This window comes from Salvia splendens, chromosome 13 (genome assembly GCF_004379255.2).
Source record: "Salvia splendens isolate huo1 chromosome 13, SspV2, whole genome shotgun sequence".
NCBI classification, from domain to species: Eukaryota; Viridiplantae; Streptophyta; class Magnoliopsida; order Lamiales; family Lamiaceae; genus Salvia; species Salvia splendens.
Window position 1 is genome coordinate 14,858,245 of NC_056044.1, and position 16,397 is coordinate 14,874,641.

Consider the following 16,397-nt stretch of genomic DNA (forward strand, 5'->3'; position numbering starts at 1 on the left):
AGACTCCATGTTTTATTTACTTAATTTCACTCATATTTTATCATAAAATTAATACTATACAAAAATATGACTCGTATATCGTTAACTTTTTAACATTTATCAAAACCCATGTTGGGTCAAAATGGAACATATACTGGAGACAGAGGGAGTACATATTTTCATATTTGTATACACAATTTAAACCAAATTCTAATTAGAATTACTTAAAATTAGAAAATTATAGTAAATTTAAAAACTGAAAAGTCAAAGTTAAAAAGAAAAATCTTAAAAACTACTCCCTCCGTCCGTGAAATGTTGTCCACTTTATTATTACCTTTTTTAATAATTGACTCCAAATTATTTAAAACAAGCCCACCGTCAACCCACCATTGACTAAATCTATATAGACCAATGAATTAATCAACCCTTTCTAATCCACTAATCAATCTAGATCAAAGAATTAATCAATCAACTAATTTAAAGAATTATTTAAATGTAGTCCACTTAAAATCAACTTTAATTTATTCTTCTCATTGGGCCCATCATGGAATTAATATCAGCCCAAAGAATTATCCTTTTTAATTAAAAACATTGGTCGACAACTAATTTGAATTCCTCCCAAATTTCAATTGCCGTTAGAAAAAGCATCCCTCCCATTGAAGATTCTTGTCTCGTCTTGATTTCTCCGGCTTACGCCCATGAACTCCTCCTCTGACTACTCGTATTTTCCTCCACGATGTAGAATTAAATCCCAAGATATTATTAATCGCGTGATCAAATTCTTGCAAATTATTTCCCTCGAATTAATTTATTCTGGACTTAGGATCAATTATTCACCTTTCAAAATATTCCGAGAATTAATTAAATAAGTCCCCTAATTATTTATTTATTGGCACAACCATTCTTTGATTAAATCCCGCCCAAGGATTTAATTAACCTGGCCAAAGTCTATTATTTTCAGCCCAAAGATTAAATTGAAAGGCAGCCCAAACAAAAGTATTATGTGGCCCAAAATTAATTATTACTACCGCCCATCTTATATCTCCAATTAAAATTAGAAGCCCAAACTAAAATAAAATAGAGGCCCAAAATAAAATACTCCCCTCCACCATCGGTAATCACTCCCTCATTCTCCCTTCACTATTTTCCCCAAATTGAGATCCGAGCAACCGTTAATTCTCGTCGCCTCCTCCGACTCACTCTACGCCGGCGACCACAACGCCCTCTCACTCCCTTCTACGTCCTCTCTACACTCCGGCTAAACAACGCAGTCAAGTCACGATTCGCGCTTGAAAATAAGCTAGTATAAAAGAGAGCTTAATAGAAGAAAGAGCCGTTGGTAAGAGGAAAGAGCCGTTGGTGATGAGCTGTCACTTAGCAGTTAGTAAGTTAATTAGTTAGAGAGGAATAATTAGTTGTAGTCAGTAGTCTCTGATCTAGCTACACCACACTTTCTAGTATATAAGTGATGAGTTGCACTTTGTATCTTTTTTTGAGTTTTATGAAATAAAGATCTCGTCTTTTTTCTCTCTGTTTTTGCTTCAAGTTTCTGCTATGGTCATGTGTTCTTCGATTATCATTTTCTACATGGTATCAGAGCGGGCCCAAGTCGATTATAGATTATATCTCTTTATCTCTTCTCTTGTCTACCCACGTGATGGAAGTCCGATGTGTCATTCCGGCCCACACGTGAGGGGGCGTGTTAAAATTCATAATTCTTGTCCATATCGACTTGGTAACGATCCTAGCTCACCTATATAAGTGTAGACAACCCTCCCCCTTATAAGTCCTTTTAAGGGGTGAGTGGCCCATTTCTACATGGTATCAGTGAAGATAATTTGATTTCCGCTCCATTTATCTCTGCTCTTCGCTTGCAATGGTTCGTGGTAACCACAATGCGCCGGCGCCGGTGCCGGTTGAAGATTCTTTCAGTCCTTATTATCTTCATCCGAGCGACAATCCCGGTCTTCAATTAGTTTCTCAGCTACTTGATGGCTCCAATTACATCAATTGGAGCCGATCTATTTCCACTGCTCTTTTGCCGAAGAATAAATTGCTCTTCGTTAATGGCGTTTTGTTGCGGCCTTCAAATGATGATTTGCTATTCTCTGCTTGGCTTAGATGTAATAGTATGGTGGTTTCCTGGCTCAGGAACTTTATATCTCCTCATATCTGCTCAAGCATCATGTACTTGGATGATGCGCATGAGATATGGCCGGATCTTCGTGAGAGGTTTTCTCAGTGTGATTCTGCAAGGACCTATCAGCTTAAACAACAATTAATGGCTCCATCTCAGGGAAATTCTGATGTTAACACTTATTTTACCAGCCTTCGGACTGTATGGGATGAGTATAAGCACACTCAACCACTCTCTTGGTGTACATGTAACCATTACAGGTGTGACAGTGCTTCCCGCTGGCACAAACAGCTGGAGGATGATTGCACCGTTCAATTTTTGATCGGATTGAATCATTCTTTCTCTCAGATTCGATCGAGCATTTTATCCATGGTGTCGTTGCCTTCACTATCTAAAGTGTTTTCTCTTGTAATCCAGGAAGAGAGGCAAAGAAACATTGATGGTGCTTCCTCTCATATCTCCCCATCCCCTAGCGAGATGCATTACTCTGTGAATGCGGCTTCATCTTTTTATGGCCGACTAAAACTTCTATGCTCTCATTGTGGCAAGACTAACCATACTGTTGACAGATGCTTTACTCTACATGGTTTTCCCCCAGGTTTTGGCCATGGAAAGGGCAAGGAACCTCCTAAGGAATATGCTTCTTCAAAGTTAGTGAATTTTGTAGAAGCTTTCATTCCAGACAGCAGTGATAAGACTGTACCAGTTGCTTCACTTCCTTCTGTAGATCAGTGCCAGTAGCTGATTTCACTTCTACAGTCACAGATTGCTGCCTCATCCATTGCTTCTCCATCAAATACTTCTCCTTCAGCCGCACAAATTTCCACCTCCACTCCTTTTACCGGTACTACACTCTTCTTTCCCTTTGCTGCAACTATTTCTACACCTACTCCACTTTGGCTACTTGATACAGGTGCAACACACCTTGTATGTTGCAACCTTGATCGTTTTAGCTCATCTTCCCTGTAAATAATGCATCAGTAAATCTTCCAAATGGTGCCACAACCTCTGTCACACATATGGGAACCATTCATCTGACTGATAAAATCATTTTATGCTCAGTTATTTGTGTTCCTTCTTTCTCTTTCAATCTCATATCTGCCAGTTCTCTAACCTCTTTCATGTCCTGCAATGTCATATTTACTCATAACTCTCTTGAAATTCAGGCAGCTTCTCTAGGGACTGTGATTGGGAGAGGTAGTAGAATTGGAAATTTGATGTAGATTCTGAGTTTGTATCAGGTTCCTCAGATTCTCATCCTTCTGTAAATTTTGTTGTAAACATTGATGTATGGCATAAAAGGCTGGGCCACCTATCATAAAATAAAATCAAGACTATATCTGAGCATTTAACTTTCTCTAAACAACACCACCTTTCATTCCCCATTTCTAATTCCATAGCTGATGCTCCTTTTGATCTCATCCACTGTGATGTTTGGGGACCATTTAATCACTGCACTAATCATGGTTTTAGCTATTACCAAACCATTGTTGATGATAACACAAGATTTGTATGGACATTTCTACTCCAACACAAGTCTGATGTTAAAACTGTTCTTACCCAATTTTTTTAACACAATCAGTACTCAGTTTTCCAAAAGATTGAGGTCATACGATCTGACAATGGCTCTAAGTTTAATCTCTCATCTCTATACACTTCTTTTAGAACTGTAGTACAACATTCTTGGGTGGAAACCCCACAACAAAATGCACGGGTGGAAAGGAAACACCAACACCTTCTCATTGTAGCCAGAAGCTTACTTTTTTAATCTCACCTACCTATTGCCTACTAGGGGGATTGTGTTCTTACTGCAACATATCTTATAAACAGAGTTCCATCATCTTTTCTTCCCAACAGTATTTCCCCTTTCAAGCTCTTTCCCATCATACTCCCATCTCAAAGTTATAGGGTGCCTTTGCTATGCCTCAACTCTTGGCAGAAATAGAGACAAGTTTTCTCCAAGAGCATCTAAATGTGTCTTTCTGGGGTATCCTTCCGGATACAAGGGATATAAAGTTCTTGATATTGATTCCATACAAAAAATCGTAACTAGACATGTGGTTTTTCATGAAGATGTCTTCCCTTTTGCCCACTTGCCACCCTCTGACTTTCCAGCTACAAATACACCTGACTCTCTTACTCCAACAATTCCACAAAGTACTGATCATAACACCCCTCCTACCCCTTCTGCTCCAGTAATCACTCAAAATACTTCTCCAGTTCCACCAGTTACCCAGAATAATCATCTCACCAAAATTGGCAGAATCACCAAACCACCAGCTCACTTAACTGATTACATTTGTAACTCAGTTTATTCCTCTTCCTCATATCCCATCTCATCATACTTTTCACTATCAAAATTATCACCACCTCATCTTAAATTTATCATTCTGATGACTGCTATTTTCGAGCCATCATCCTACTCTCAAGCTGTCACCTACCCTGAATGGCAGCAAGCTATGGCTGAAGAACTAGCAGCTTTGATAAAGACCAATACTTGGTTAATCACTGCTCTTCCCCCGGGAAAGATTCCCATTGACTGCAAATGGGTTTATAAAGTAATATTTAGAGTTGATGCAACTGTGGAGAGATATAAAGCACGTTTAGTTGCTAAAGGCTACACACAACAGGAAGGAATTGATTATCTTGATACTTTCTCTCCTGTGGCTAAGTTAACAAAAGTCAAGTTTATTTTGGCTCTTGCTGCTATCAATGGTTGGTCTCTCTCACATCTTGACATTAACAATGCCTTTCTCTATGGTGATCTAGAAGAAGAAATTTATATGAATTTACCTCCTGGGCTTCTTGTTGAGGAGGCCACTGATCCTACAGTAAAGCTTGTATACAGGTTCAAGAAAACAGCCCTATCAGATAGAAAAATTCAAGGAATTGTTTACTCTACACTTCAGGTTTAAAGACCTTGGAGTCCCAAAATACTTTCTTAGTTTGGAGATTGCAAGAAACAAGAAAGGGATCATGATCTCACAGAGAAAATAGGCCATGGATCTGATCAGAGATGCAGGGCTATTGGGATGCAAGCCCTCTCCTGTTCCCATGGATCCTCTGAAACAGCTCAAACAAGATTCTAGTAACTTGATGGAGGATCCATCTAAGTATACAAGATTGATTGGGAGATTGCTATACTTGTGTATAACTAGGCCGGGTATAACTTTTGCAGTTCACAAACTCAGCCAATTTGTGTCAAAACCTTGTGAAGAACATTGGCAGGCTGGTGAAAAGGTCCTAAGATATCTGAAGGGCACACCTGGACACAGTTTATTCTACTCAAGTGCTGATAATTCCACACTTAGCATCTTCTCAGATGCTGACCGGGCAGCATATCCAGACACTCGAAGATCAATGACTGGTTATTGTTTGTTTCTTGGAACATCATTAATCTCTTGGAAGGCAAAGAAACAACATACCATATCAAGATCATTAGCAGAAGCTGAATATCGTGCTATGGCAGAAGCATCTTGTGAGGTAGTGTGGGCTACTGCATTGCTGAAAGATTTTGGGGTCGAAAGAAGAAGGGCGGTGCCCCTATTTTGTGATAATCAAGTTGTAGTGTATATATGCTCAAATTCAGTTTCCATGAACGCACTAAACACATAGAGATTGATTTCCACATGGTGCGAGATAAGTACTTAGAAGGAGTCATCAAACCAATGCACATCAGAAATCACCTGCAGTTAGCTGACATATTCACCAAGCCCTTAGGAGCATCTACTTTCCAAGGAATTTTGTCTAAGATGAACTTTCAGAGTCTCTATAGTCCATCTTGAGGGAGGTTGTTGAAAATAAGCTAGTATAAAAGAGAGCTTAACAGAAGAAAGAGCCGTTGGTAAGAGGAAAGAGCCGTTGGTGATGAGCTGTCACTTAGCAGTTAGTTACTTAATTAGTTAGAGAGAAATAATCAGCTGTAGTTAGTAGTCTCTGTTCTAGCTACACCACACTTTCTAGTATATAAGTGATGAGCTGCACTTTGTATCTTTTTTTAGTTTTATGAAATAAAGATTTCGTCTTTTTCTCTCTGTTTTTGCTTCAAGTTTCTGCTATAGTCATGTGTTCTTTGATTATCATTTTCTTCAGGGTCTCTTCTTGATTTATGAAGCTATTAAACTTGTTGTGATGTCCAATCATTCTTGGGTTGAAAGAGCAAGTCACCGCTTGCTTATTTGTAGAATGGTGTTATCCCTTTGAGCATTTATCTTAAAATTTGGGCTCAGCCATTGTGAAAGCTAGACCCACTGACTCTCTATTTTTCTCTCGGTTTTGGTGATGAAACAGTTGTGTCATAGTGAAACTGATTGGGAATAGACAACAAACATAAATGGATTGAAAGAAAATCTTAATTTCGACTTGGTTGCTTTACTAGCGACTTTTATTCTCTTAGAGTGATTTTTTCCACTGCATCATGTAACAGTCTGTTTGCTTTCTCAGGGTATTACTAAGGGTCCCACAATGTAGTAAGAAAATGTGGTTTTTTTGTTAAATGTGTCTTTGGAAGGTTGAAATATAAACTAGAGTGTGGGTCATGAACCAAAATGCAAATTGCTAATTTTTAGGGGACACCATACGTAGTAATTGTGCTATACTATTGGGGGATGGACTAATTTTTATATTAGTGCAAACCAAATGATTATAGTAACTGTGAATTAGCATATGCATATTACAAGTTATATTAATAGCGCTTATAATTTTATCCTACTAGTTAACTAAAATCTCACACTTCTGAATTCTTTCTTTATTCCTGATTACGTATTTGTTTTCTTCCCTGTGTGACCAATTTCTTAATTCAGTAGTTGTATGGTAATGGAGGCGTTCTTGTTCTAGTTCAGGCCGTCATGAACTTAAAGTTATCGGGCCCAGACAATATTTCCTCATACAGACAATATTTCCTCATACATGTCTGTTATCTCCCGCCTAAAATCTAAAGCTTTATCTATTGTGAGTGCACTTTCCAATTAAGATAAGTGGATATATGTCTGTAAATACTACAACTGCTGGTAAAGTTAGCACACCTGAAAATTTATATGTGCTTATGCTTGTGGTCGGTGTGGTTGTGTGAACAAGCCCTTATGTCTTGAAAGTAAATGTGATTTTTTCTGCTGCAGCTTTTGCACCTTTGTGAAGCTGAAAGTGTATCCTACCTGGATGAGGTGGCCAGCAACACAGCAACTCGGGATGTGGCAAAGTCTGTTGGACTCGAGGCATTGGTTTCTAAAATCAAATTGTAATGCATTTTCTGTCATAACTCTCAGAGAGATACATGTTTCATACCAACATAATTTTTTGTCATATTGATCATCTAATTGAAAAACTACCACGAACTGTTGAAGTGACATCATTTCCTCATTTGGTTTTTGTTATTGCAAAGAGATACAAATGATTAGAAAGAAGAGTTAAGCTCTTTGTCAATATATGATGGTTAATTATTTATTTTGTTTGACGTTTTATGTCTCAAGAGTAAATGGACATTGGTATGTTGTACTATACGCACAATTCTTTTAATTCATCAATTGTTATAATATTTTCTCAAGGAAATTGTGCATTTTTTTTCTGTCCCTACAAATGTGTTTCTATAGAGAGAAGGTTTAGCAACAATCTTTCTACTCCCTCATGGAGAGTTTGTACCTGGCTGGTGCTCGTCTGACCTTCTAGCTTGTGAAGAGGATGCACCATTAGAGTATGTATTATCTACATCATCTCGATAATTCTTATTTCACCATATTATTCAGTTACAACTATTGCTCGTGTCTTAAACACCCTAAGTCGTCAATGTATATAGACACATAATTTGAATTCATCCCTTGCAATGTACCTCTTTCATCTTATTCTCATCAGAGAACATCTTTGTTGATTAAAGTGATTGCAAACCCATATTGCTTTGTTCCCAATGTATATCAAGGTAAATGATTTAAATTTTGGTTCAATCAGGGTAAACTATTTGATAGTAATATTAAATAACTAAAAACATTTGTTTCAATCCCAGATGAGAAGGATCTGTTTCAAAACAAGTTCATTAGGTTCATAGAGAAAGACTATCAGAAACTGTCAGATGGATTCTTTTCTCTACTTCAGAAGCTGACAAAGTGTCCACAGTTAGCAAGAACTTATTGATACGCTCGGATTTTTCACAGTTTTAAAGCCATTATTTGGTCCTTTTTTTTTGTCAAAGTTGCATTACATGTCCATTATTTGCATATTTTATACATTTTTGTATTTTGACATGTTTTGTGAGAAATGTGAATATTTGAGCCTAAAAAGGGAGTCAAAACGCGAAGTAGGAAATCTGGAGTTTCAAGTAGCGTCCAGCGACCGCCGCAACACTGCAGACGACCGCCTGCGCTCAGCGACCGCCACTTTTGTAGTGGTCCGTTTCGGGAAATATGTGCATGGAATGAAGACACGCCCGACGACCACTGGGAGATGCGTGGCGACCGCCACCCAAGAGACAGAAACTTCGGATCAATGCATGGCGACCGCTGGCCAAGGTGCAGTTTAGGCAGAAATTTTGCCGACGATTCTGAAGTCTAATCAGGGCATTCTATATGTCATTCGCGTTGGTATCAAGATCATCTCAATCGGAGTTTGGTTGAGAAAGTTATGGGCATTTTACGAAGGTCGCGCAAAGCTGTCAAATGCAGTTTAGGCGGAAATTTAAAGAAGGAAAAAAGACATTACCTTGTGAAGCCAAATCTTTTCCTTCTACTATGGGGCACGAAAATTCCATCTTTACTATTTCTTGGAGGAAACTTTTTACAAAATTTAAATCCTTTTCAAGCCTATATGTACCCCATAACCTAATTCATAATATTCACCCTTCCATAGCCCCCAAAAGGGGAGCCTTTATGGCTCCTCCTCCAACCCTAATCCTTCATCTAGATCATCATTTTACCAATTAATTCCATTGAATAAATTTGAGAGTTCTTCATTGTACAAATGGTTGGAGAAAGAAGCAACAGATCATCAAAGAGCTACAGGGATTCAACCTTTGGGTTTTATTTGCTTTAGCACTTATGTTCATTTTGTCTTCACTTCAATATATGTTTTTAGCTTATTCAATTATGTGTAACTAAATTCTTTGGATGTGTTAGTAACGATTTGGTTATACAATTCTTTTTCTGTTTAATATCTGTTTTGTTTTTACTTTGTTTCTTCTCTAATTGAATAATGATGCTTCATGATTGAGTGACACAATCTTGGATGATTTAATATAACTTGCATAATCGTGAGATGAGGTTAGCGAGTTAGGTCCACTAAGTACACGCTACAATTAGCTTCCCTTAAAACGGCACTGTTAATTGAGAGTGAGGACTTTATAAGGGTCTTAGGAACTTTTAGGAGTTACGGATCTAGGATTGACGCCCCTAGTGTTAGTAATCTACATTTGTGCCGCATGGGAAAAATCTATGTGACTCGTTCTATCAAAGTATAAACTGTGCTAGGGTATTGTAGTTGGAATTTGTATAACCATAACTGTGAACGCACATCCTTGGAATTGTCTTATCTCTCATACTTTATCTTTGTGATTTAATTGCAATCAATTGTTTATTTGCTTAAATTACTTGCTTTATTTATTTAAACCCAAAACTTATTTGTTTATCTGGATAGTATTTGACACTTAGTATATGATAGTCAATTGCAACTATATTCCCCGTGTTTGATATCCCAGTACTGACCTTTTAGTTTTCTTTCTTTTGATTTTTTTGAGGTACTTGAGGAGAACACGGAGTGCAACAACGGAGATGTTCCAATATTACTTTAATTTTTTTTAGGTTTTAGTTTTTGTTTTTGTTTTTCATTAAAAAAATAAAATATTTTTTATGTTTAGTTTATTTTATTTTTCTTAAAAAAATAAATAAATAAAAATAAAAATAAAATTTTAAATTTTTTCTGTTTAGTTTATTTTCATTTTTCTTAAAAAAATAAAAAAATTGGAGCAGCGAAAGAAGAACAGTGGTCCTCTGGACTACAGTTAGCGACCGCTGGGCGAGTCAGATGTGCCATTCTATATAAGGTATGTTTCTTCCTTTCTTCTTTCATTCTTTCTAAACCTAGCATCCACTTCTCCACGCTCTTTAAATTCTATTTCTCCACATTATTCACACACCCACACTCCAAATTCACATCACTCAATTAAATTCTTTGGATTCTACGAAATTGTTCTTGTGCTCAATTGTCAACCAACGCAAGGTACGTTCTTCTTGTAATTTCTGAGCTTTGTCTTGAATTCTTTCATTGGATGACTTTGTGATTGGTATATATTTTGGTAGTTTAGATTGAAATTTGATGGATGATGATATACTTTTGATAATTTGTTGGTGAACTTGTGAGTTGAATTTATTGGAATTAATTATTGTGGGTGTGCTTTAATTAACTTCTTTTTTGTGGATGAAATTTGAATACCCCGTTAACTTCTTTTTGTGGATGAAATTTCAAAGAACGTCAAGCTAAAGATAAAAAATAAGCGCTTGTTGGGAGGCAACGCAACCATTTATTTCCAGTTTTTTAAGTTATTTTTGTGTTTAATTTCGTTTTCATATTTTTGAAAATTTTCGCAGGTTCTGGACCTTCCCCAGCGACCGCTGCAGAGGCGGCAGTGGCCCGCCGGCCACATTCTGGAAACATTCTGACTCACCGCGGCGACCACCAGACAGTCCCCAGCGACCGCCACCAAATTGCAGTTTCCAGCACGATTTTTTGAATTTTCGTCAAGTCCAACCTCTAAGCGAAATTTTTCAAGGTATGTTTTCTTTTTAGTAGTTTCCTCACGTCCCTACCGACTCTACAAACCTATTTTACACATTGTTGTAAATAAGTTTGGGGGGGATGAAGTTGTGGACCGTGAGTTTAGGATGTTGTTTTAGTTTTTAGTTTAAGTTTTTGTTTTAAAAACCTGAAGGTGAATCCATGTCATGAACATAGCATGAAGAACTTAGAAACACGCATGTATAGGGACACATTAGATTGAGTTGCCTATGATATTTAAGTTCTTTTCATGTTTGATTAAGTATGACTTCACGTTGTGATTTGATGGTTTGGTGAAAAGGTGCATAATGAATTGCTTGTTCGCCTTGAATCATGGTTATACCTTGTGAGATTTGAGCCTAAATTCTTTCTTGTGTGATTTATCTGCATGCATGCATATGTTTCTAGAACTTGCTCCTAGTCTACCTAAGTTTACATAGTGTTTAAGTTGATGAAGGAGGATGTTAGGCCATCTTTTCTTAGCTACTTTTATATCCAAAATTTTCAACCCTCTCAAAATTTTTCCCTTGGGAGTCAACTTTAGAGCCTTTAAGCCTTTTCTTTGGAAGCCAAACAAATGGGGACAATTCATTGGGTTAGTATAGTTTTCATTATCTTTTGTAAATAAATTGGAGAGATAAGGAGGAAAGTTATAAAAAGTAGTGTGCTTAATATAGACAAGTGTAATTTGTGAAATAGAAAAAATGTGAAAATATGTGCTTGATCTAGAAAGGATGCTTATAAGAAAGAAAAGAAAAAGAAAAGAAAAGAAAAAGAAAAGAAAAAAAAGAAAAGGAAAAAAAGAAAAGAATGAAAAATTAAAGGTTTGGAAAGTGAGTTGAAGTTAGTTCACATATTATTGCATAAACCCAAAAATATAAATATCATTTCGTGGGGAATTTTGGCTCCATTTGTATATATAAGGGCATCCACAATAGGTGCGGCGCGCCGGTCGCCCCGGAGATGCCACCCATGCGGCGAACTATAGTGGACAATGCGTCCGCCTCGGCGTGGACGCTTGGGAGGGGGCGGAAGGGCCATCACCGACAATTCACCGAGGACACGCCGGTGGAGGAGCGGCGCAACGATAGGCGCGGTGGTCTACTGCGCGGCACGTCCGCCATGGCTCGGAAAAATATATATATTTTTTCATTTTTTTAAAAATTTATTTAATTACCTATAAATACACCTCATTCCCCTCATTATTTTCACACCATTCCAACTTTTTATTCCTACTTTATCTTCCTAAAGATTCCATTGGTATTAAAAAATGGATGATTTGTGGAATGACGCGTGGGATTCTCTGATTCAAGAGGTGCAGAGGGAAGCCGTCGAGGAGGATGCAGTGCTGGCAGCGAAATTGGTGGAGGCCTCGCTACCTCGTGCGATTCATCATTGTCGGACAATCCCACGAGACCATAGCGGAGCGCACCAGCGGCTGATGGCAGACTACTTTGGCGATAACCCCCGTTACCCATCAGAGATTTTCCGTCGGTGTTTCAAAATGTCGCAATAGCTCTTCACCCATATAGCGACGATATTAGCGGTGTGGTATAGGTGCTTCACCCTCCGGAGTGATTGCACTGGCCAGATTGGGCTGTCTACTTTTCAGAAATGCACCGCTGCAATTAGACAGCTTGCCTATGCCGGACAGGCTGATATGTTTGACGAATACCTACAGATAGGTGAGACGACTAGCCTAGAGGTGCTCCGGCAGTTTTGTAAGGGCATCCATGAAATCTTTGGTCCAGGGTTCCTACCAAAGCCAACCTCTGATGAGTGCTAGAGACTGCTAGATATGCACGGTTCGGTGCACTGTTTCCCAGGGATGATAGGCAGCATCGATTGCATGCATTGGGAGTGGAAAAACTGCCCGGTGGCGTGGAAAGGTTAGTTTACTACTGGTTTCAAAAGCAAACATCCATCGATGATTCTGGAAGCCGTTATCGTTTGCGGATCTGGCATGCATATTTCGGTGTTGCAGGTTCGAACAACGACATCAACATTCTCCAAACATCGTCTCTCTTCAATGATGAGTGTGCCAGGGGGAGGGTCCAGAAATCAGATTCGTAACCAACGGAACGTAGTACCATAGGGGATACTATTTGGCAGATGGGATATATCCTCGTTAGCCCGAATTCGTCAAGACAGCACGCCAACCGGTTGGACCGAAGAAACAATATTTTGCGAGAAAACAAGAGGCTGCTAGGAAGGATGTTGAGCGAGCTTTTGGTGTGCTCCAAACGCGATGGGCCATTATACAGTGTCTGGCACGAGTTTGGCATGAAGATGATTTCGTGAATATTATGTTAGCATGTATCATATTGCACAATATGATAATAGAAGATGAAGGATTTGCTGCAGAGCGCTGGGCATCGGAAGATGGTGCAAGTACAAGTCACGGTGTTGTCTCCGCGCGGATACAGATGGGTGTACCACGTAGTAATGTATATCTGCTCCAACGTTTCACTGATATGCGCAGGAGCACAACACATACCAATCTCCAGGCCGATTTGATTGAAGAACATGTATAGTCCGATAATTTTAATCTTCATTGAATTAAAATATATAAAGAATAAAATAAAGTGAAATGTGGCTAAAAAAAGTGTCCACTATTGCTGTGGAAACTTTTTTTTTTGTGGCTGCGGATAAATCAGAAGTGGTTGAGGACAAAAAAAGTGGCTTGTCCAGGGGAAGTGTCGGTGGAGGCGCTCCACTCCCTTGAGCATGCGAATGCTCCGCCTCTTCTTCATAATTGTCGATGGCATCAAAGGTGGAGTCATCTTCGGGGTCAAAGACGGGGATGCGAGAAGGAATGTTCCTCCATGGTGAGTGAGTGGTTGCGGTTGCCTAGGCGGAAGTCGATGCTCTCGGGGATGCGGGAGCGGCGGTTCTTGTTCACCTTGAGCGAGCTTAGAAACTCTAGAGTGAGTCTCCTATATGATGGCCACCTCCCTTGGAACATGTGGATAAGGCCATTCCTCTCGCCGACTTTGCATAACGCCCAAAAAACATCCAAAATCTCCAAAGTTTGTAGGGTAAGATCAATGGGGTATATCGAGGGTGTCGTCTCCCACGCCGACACTTTCTTCCACATAGCCTTTTGATCGTCCATCGCAAGGTTAATTCCATAGTTCTTTGTATTCTCGGGCTTTCCTCTTGTTGTCATTGTCCTACAAAACAAAAACAAACTCTTAAAAGAGCACCAAATAATAGACAAACAAGGGTTCCCCCAAACTTGCACTCAACTAAGCATACTTCAATAAACAACAAAGATGTGCAAGTTTGTAACAAAAAGGCATCCTAAATTGTAGCCTGTGATCATGTAAAATAAAACCAACAAATTAGAACATAAACAATCCATCCCCTAACGTGAATTTACCCCCCATGCAGAGACGTATCAACAAAATCAACACAAATCAACAATCTCTAAAACGACACATGTATTGCATCTCATGGAAGTAATAATAGTCTCACAATGCTATGAACATGATTTCAACATATAAACACTAAAGAACAAGAGGGAGTTTCACCAACAAAATCGGCAATTCACCAACATATGCAAAATCTAACTATGAAAAACAAATATAATCATCATCTAACTCATACCCCATACTAGCACATGCTTTTCAACCGAACAATTCATCAATGAAAGAGCAAAATCCATGGAAAAATTCAACCAAAACTTAGAAATTAAGTGTAGGATTCATACCTTGAGTTGGAGAGAATTGGGCGATTGAAGTTTGAAATTCATAATTGAAAGGGAGAATGAGGTGTGTGAATTTGGTGATATTTTGAAGTTGGGGTCGTGTGCAGAGAGAATTGGAGAAGATGGTGGAAAGAATGAGAGAAAACTCACCTAAAATAGAGCGAATTCGCGTCACTGACCTCTCAGTGGCGACCGCTGCGCGACCCGTAGCGATGGCGCTACGCGTGTTGTGAAAACGACGCTCCTCCAGCGGGCCGCTGTGGCCCACACAGCGGTTTCTCTAGCCCGCCCTAGGGCCCGGCCTGTTCCTGCTCACTGAACAACCGGTAGCGACCAAATGTGGCTAGAAAATCTCTGCCTAAGATTAGAGGTACATTCTTATCTACTTTCGTATCAAGAACAATGAAATCGGCAGGGAAGATAAAATCATCTACCTTTACTAAGACATCCTCAATCATACCCACTGTTTTGATTGTCGTGTTATCGGCCAACCTTATACTTACATCTGATGTCTTAAGAGGCCTGATGTTGAGCTTCTCGTAGTATTTTAGCGACATGAGATTGATGCTAGCCCCTAGATCGCAAAGGGCCTTGTCCACTTTCCCTTCTCCAATTGAACACCTAATTATGAACTGACTGGGATCTCTTTGCTTCACTACTCTCTCCCTTTGGATGATCTCGCTGCAATGGTAAGGCAACTTAAGGTCGGCTTTTGTAGGCTTTTTCTTTCTCATCACTTCCTCCCTTAGTAGCCTACCTAGGTATTTCCTGCAATGATTCAACAAGAGGAATATTAGTATAGACCTTGCAAAACATATTAAGGAAATGCTTGAATTTCTCTTCAAGTTGGAACTTCTTCTTCGGCTGGAAGGGGAGTACAATCTTGTTGAGCCGCACGAGTTCCTTTTTGGCGGGCGCCTCTGCCTCCTCAGTGGCGGGCCGCTGCGGGGTATGCGGCGGTCTGCCAGGCGTTGGGAAGATTCCAATATATGGTCCGGCAGCTGGCTGCTGCAGGGTGTGCGGCAGACCGCAGGCTGTCAGGCAGTCCCCAGATTTTACTCCGGAGACGCTGTCATCGTCCTTCTTTTGCTTGGCGACCCACTTCTTGTTTATGTCTGCCACTCGTGCTGCTGCCTTTGCCTTGTCCTCTTCAATTTTCTTGTGGACTTGGTCCATTTGAATTTGAATGTTCGGGATGGCAGTAGCAATTGTGGTTATTCCGGCCTCGAGGTTGTTCAACCTTGCTTCCACGACCCCAATCTTGGTATCGTTGGCTTTCCTATCTTGCACTAGCACCTCCAAAATCTTCATGATGCCTTGGTCATACTTTTCCTCTTTCTTGATAGGCTCAACTACTCCACCTTTACTAACATTAAATCCTGCGGGGGGTTGCAAGAACTTATTATTAGAGTAAAAAAGGTTAGGATGAGGATGGTTCCCATTATAGTTATTAAAATTACCGCCCCCTGGCTAGGGCGATAATTGTTGTTATAAGGTCTGTTGGGACCGCCTCCTTATTGCACGTAGTTGACACATTTCATAGGTGGGGTAGGAGTGTTGGGTTTGACGACTGCGATGACGGAAGTCAGTGGAACTGGATCCTCTTTTCTCGATGTATCCATTTGATTAACCCGCACTTTGAGTTCGGCTAATTCCTTGGCAAAGGAGCTCTCCTCGGCCTCCTCTATGGCTGCTACTCTCCTCGAGTTGTGCCTTTCTTTCGACCACCCCCTGCTGTTGGTGGCGAACTCCTCAATGACCACCATGGCATCCGGTCCTGTCTTCTGCAAGAATCCTCCATTCGCCCCTGAATCCAAC

At 39.6% G+C, this 16,397-nt stretch overlaps 2 protein-coding genes across 2 annotated transcripts; both read left to right on the forward strand.

Annotated features, from left to right (window-relative positions):
- The first annotated feature begins 1,855 nt into the window (after positions 1–1,855).
- Positions 1,856–2,857, forward strand: LOC121760568. Its single transcript, XM_042156212.1, has one exon. The coding sequence runs from the start codon at positions 1,856–1,858 to the stop codon at positions 2,855–2,857; it is 1,002 nt and encodes a 333-aa protein (XP_042012146.1).
- Positions 2,858–12,140: 9,283 nt separating this feature from the next.
- LOC121760569 lies at positions 12,141–12,943 on the forward strand. Its single transcript, XM_042156213.1, has 3 exons — positions 12,141–12,364; positions 12,428–12,555; positions 12,855–12,943. The coding sequence occupies exons 1-3, from the start codon at positions 12,141–12,143 to the stop codon at positions 12,941–12,943; spliced, it is 441 nt and encodes a 146-aa protein (XP_042012147.1).
- The last annotated feature ends 3,454 nt before the right edge of the window (positions 12,944–16,397 follow it).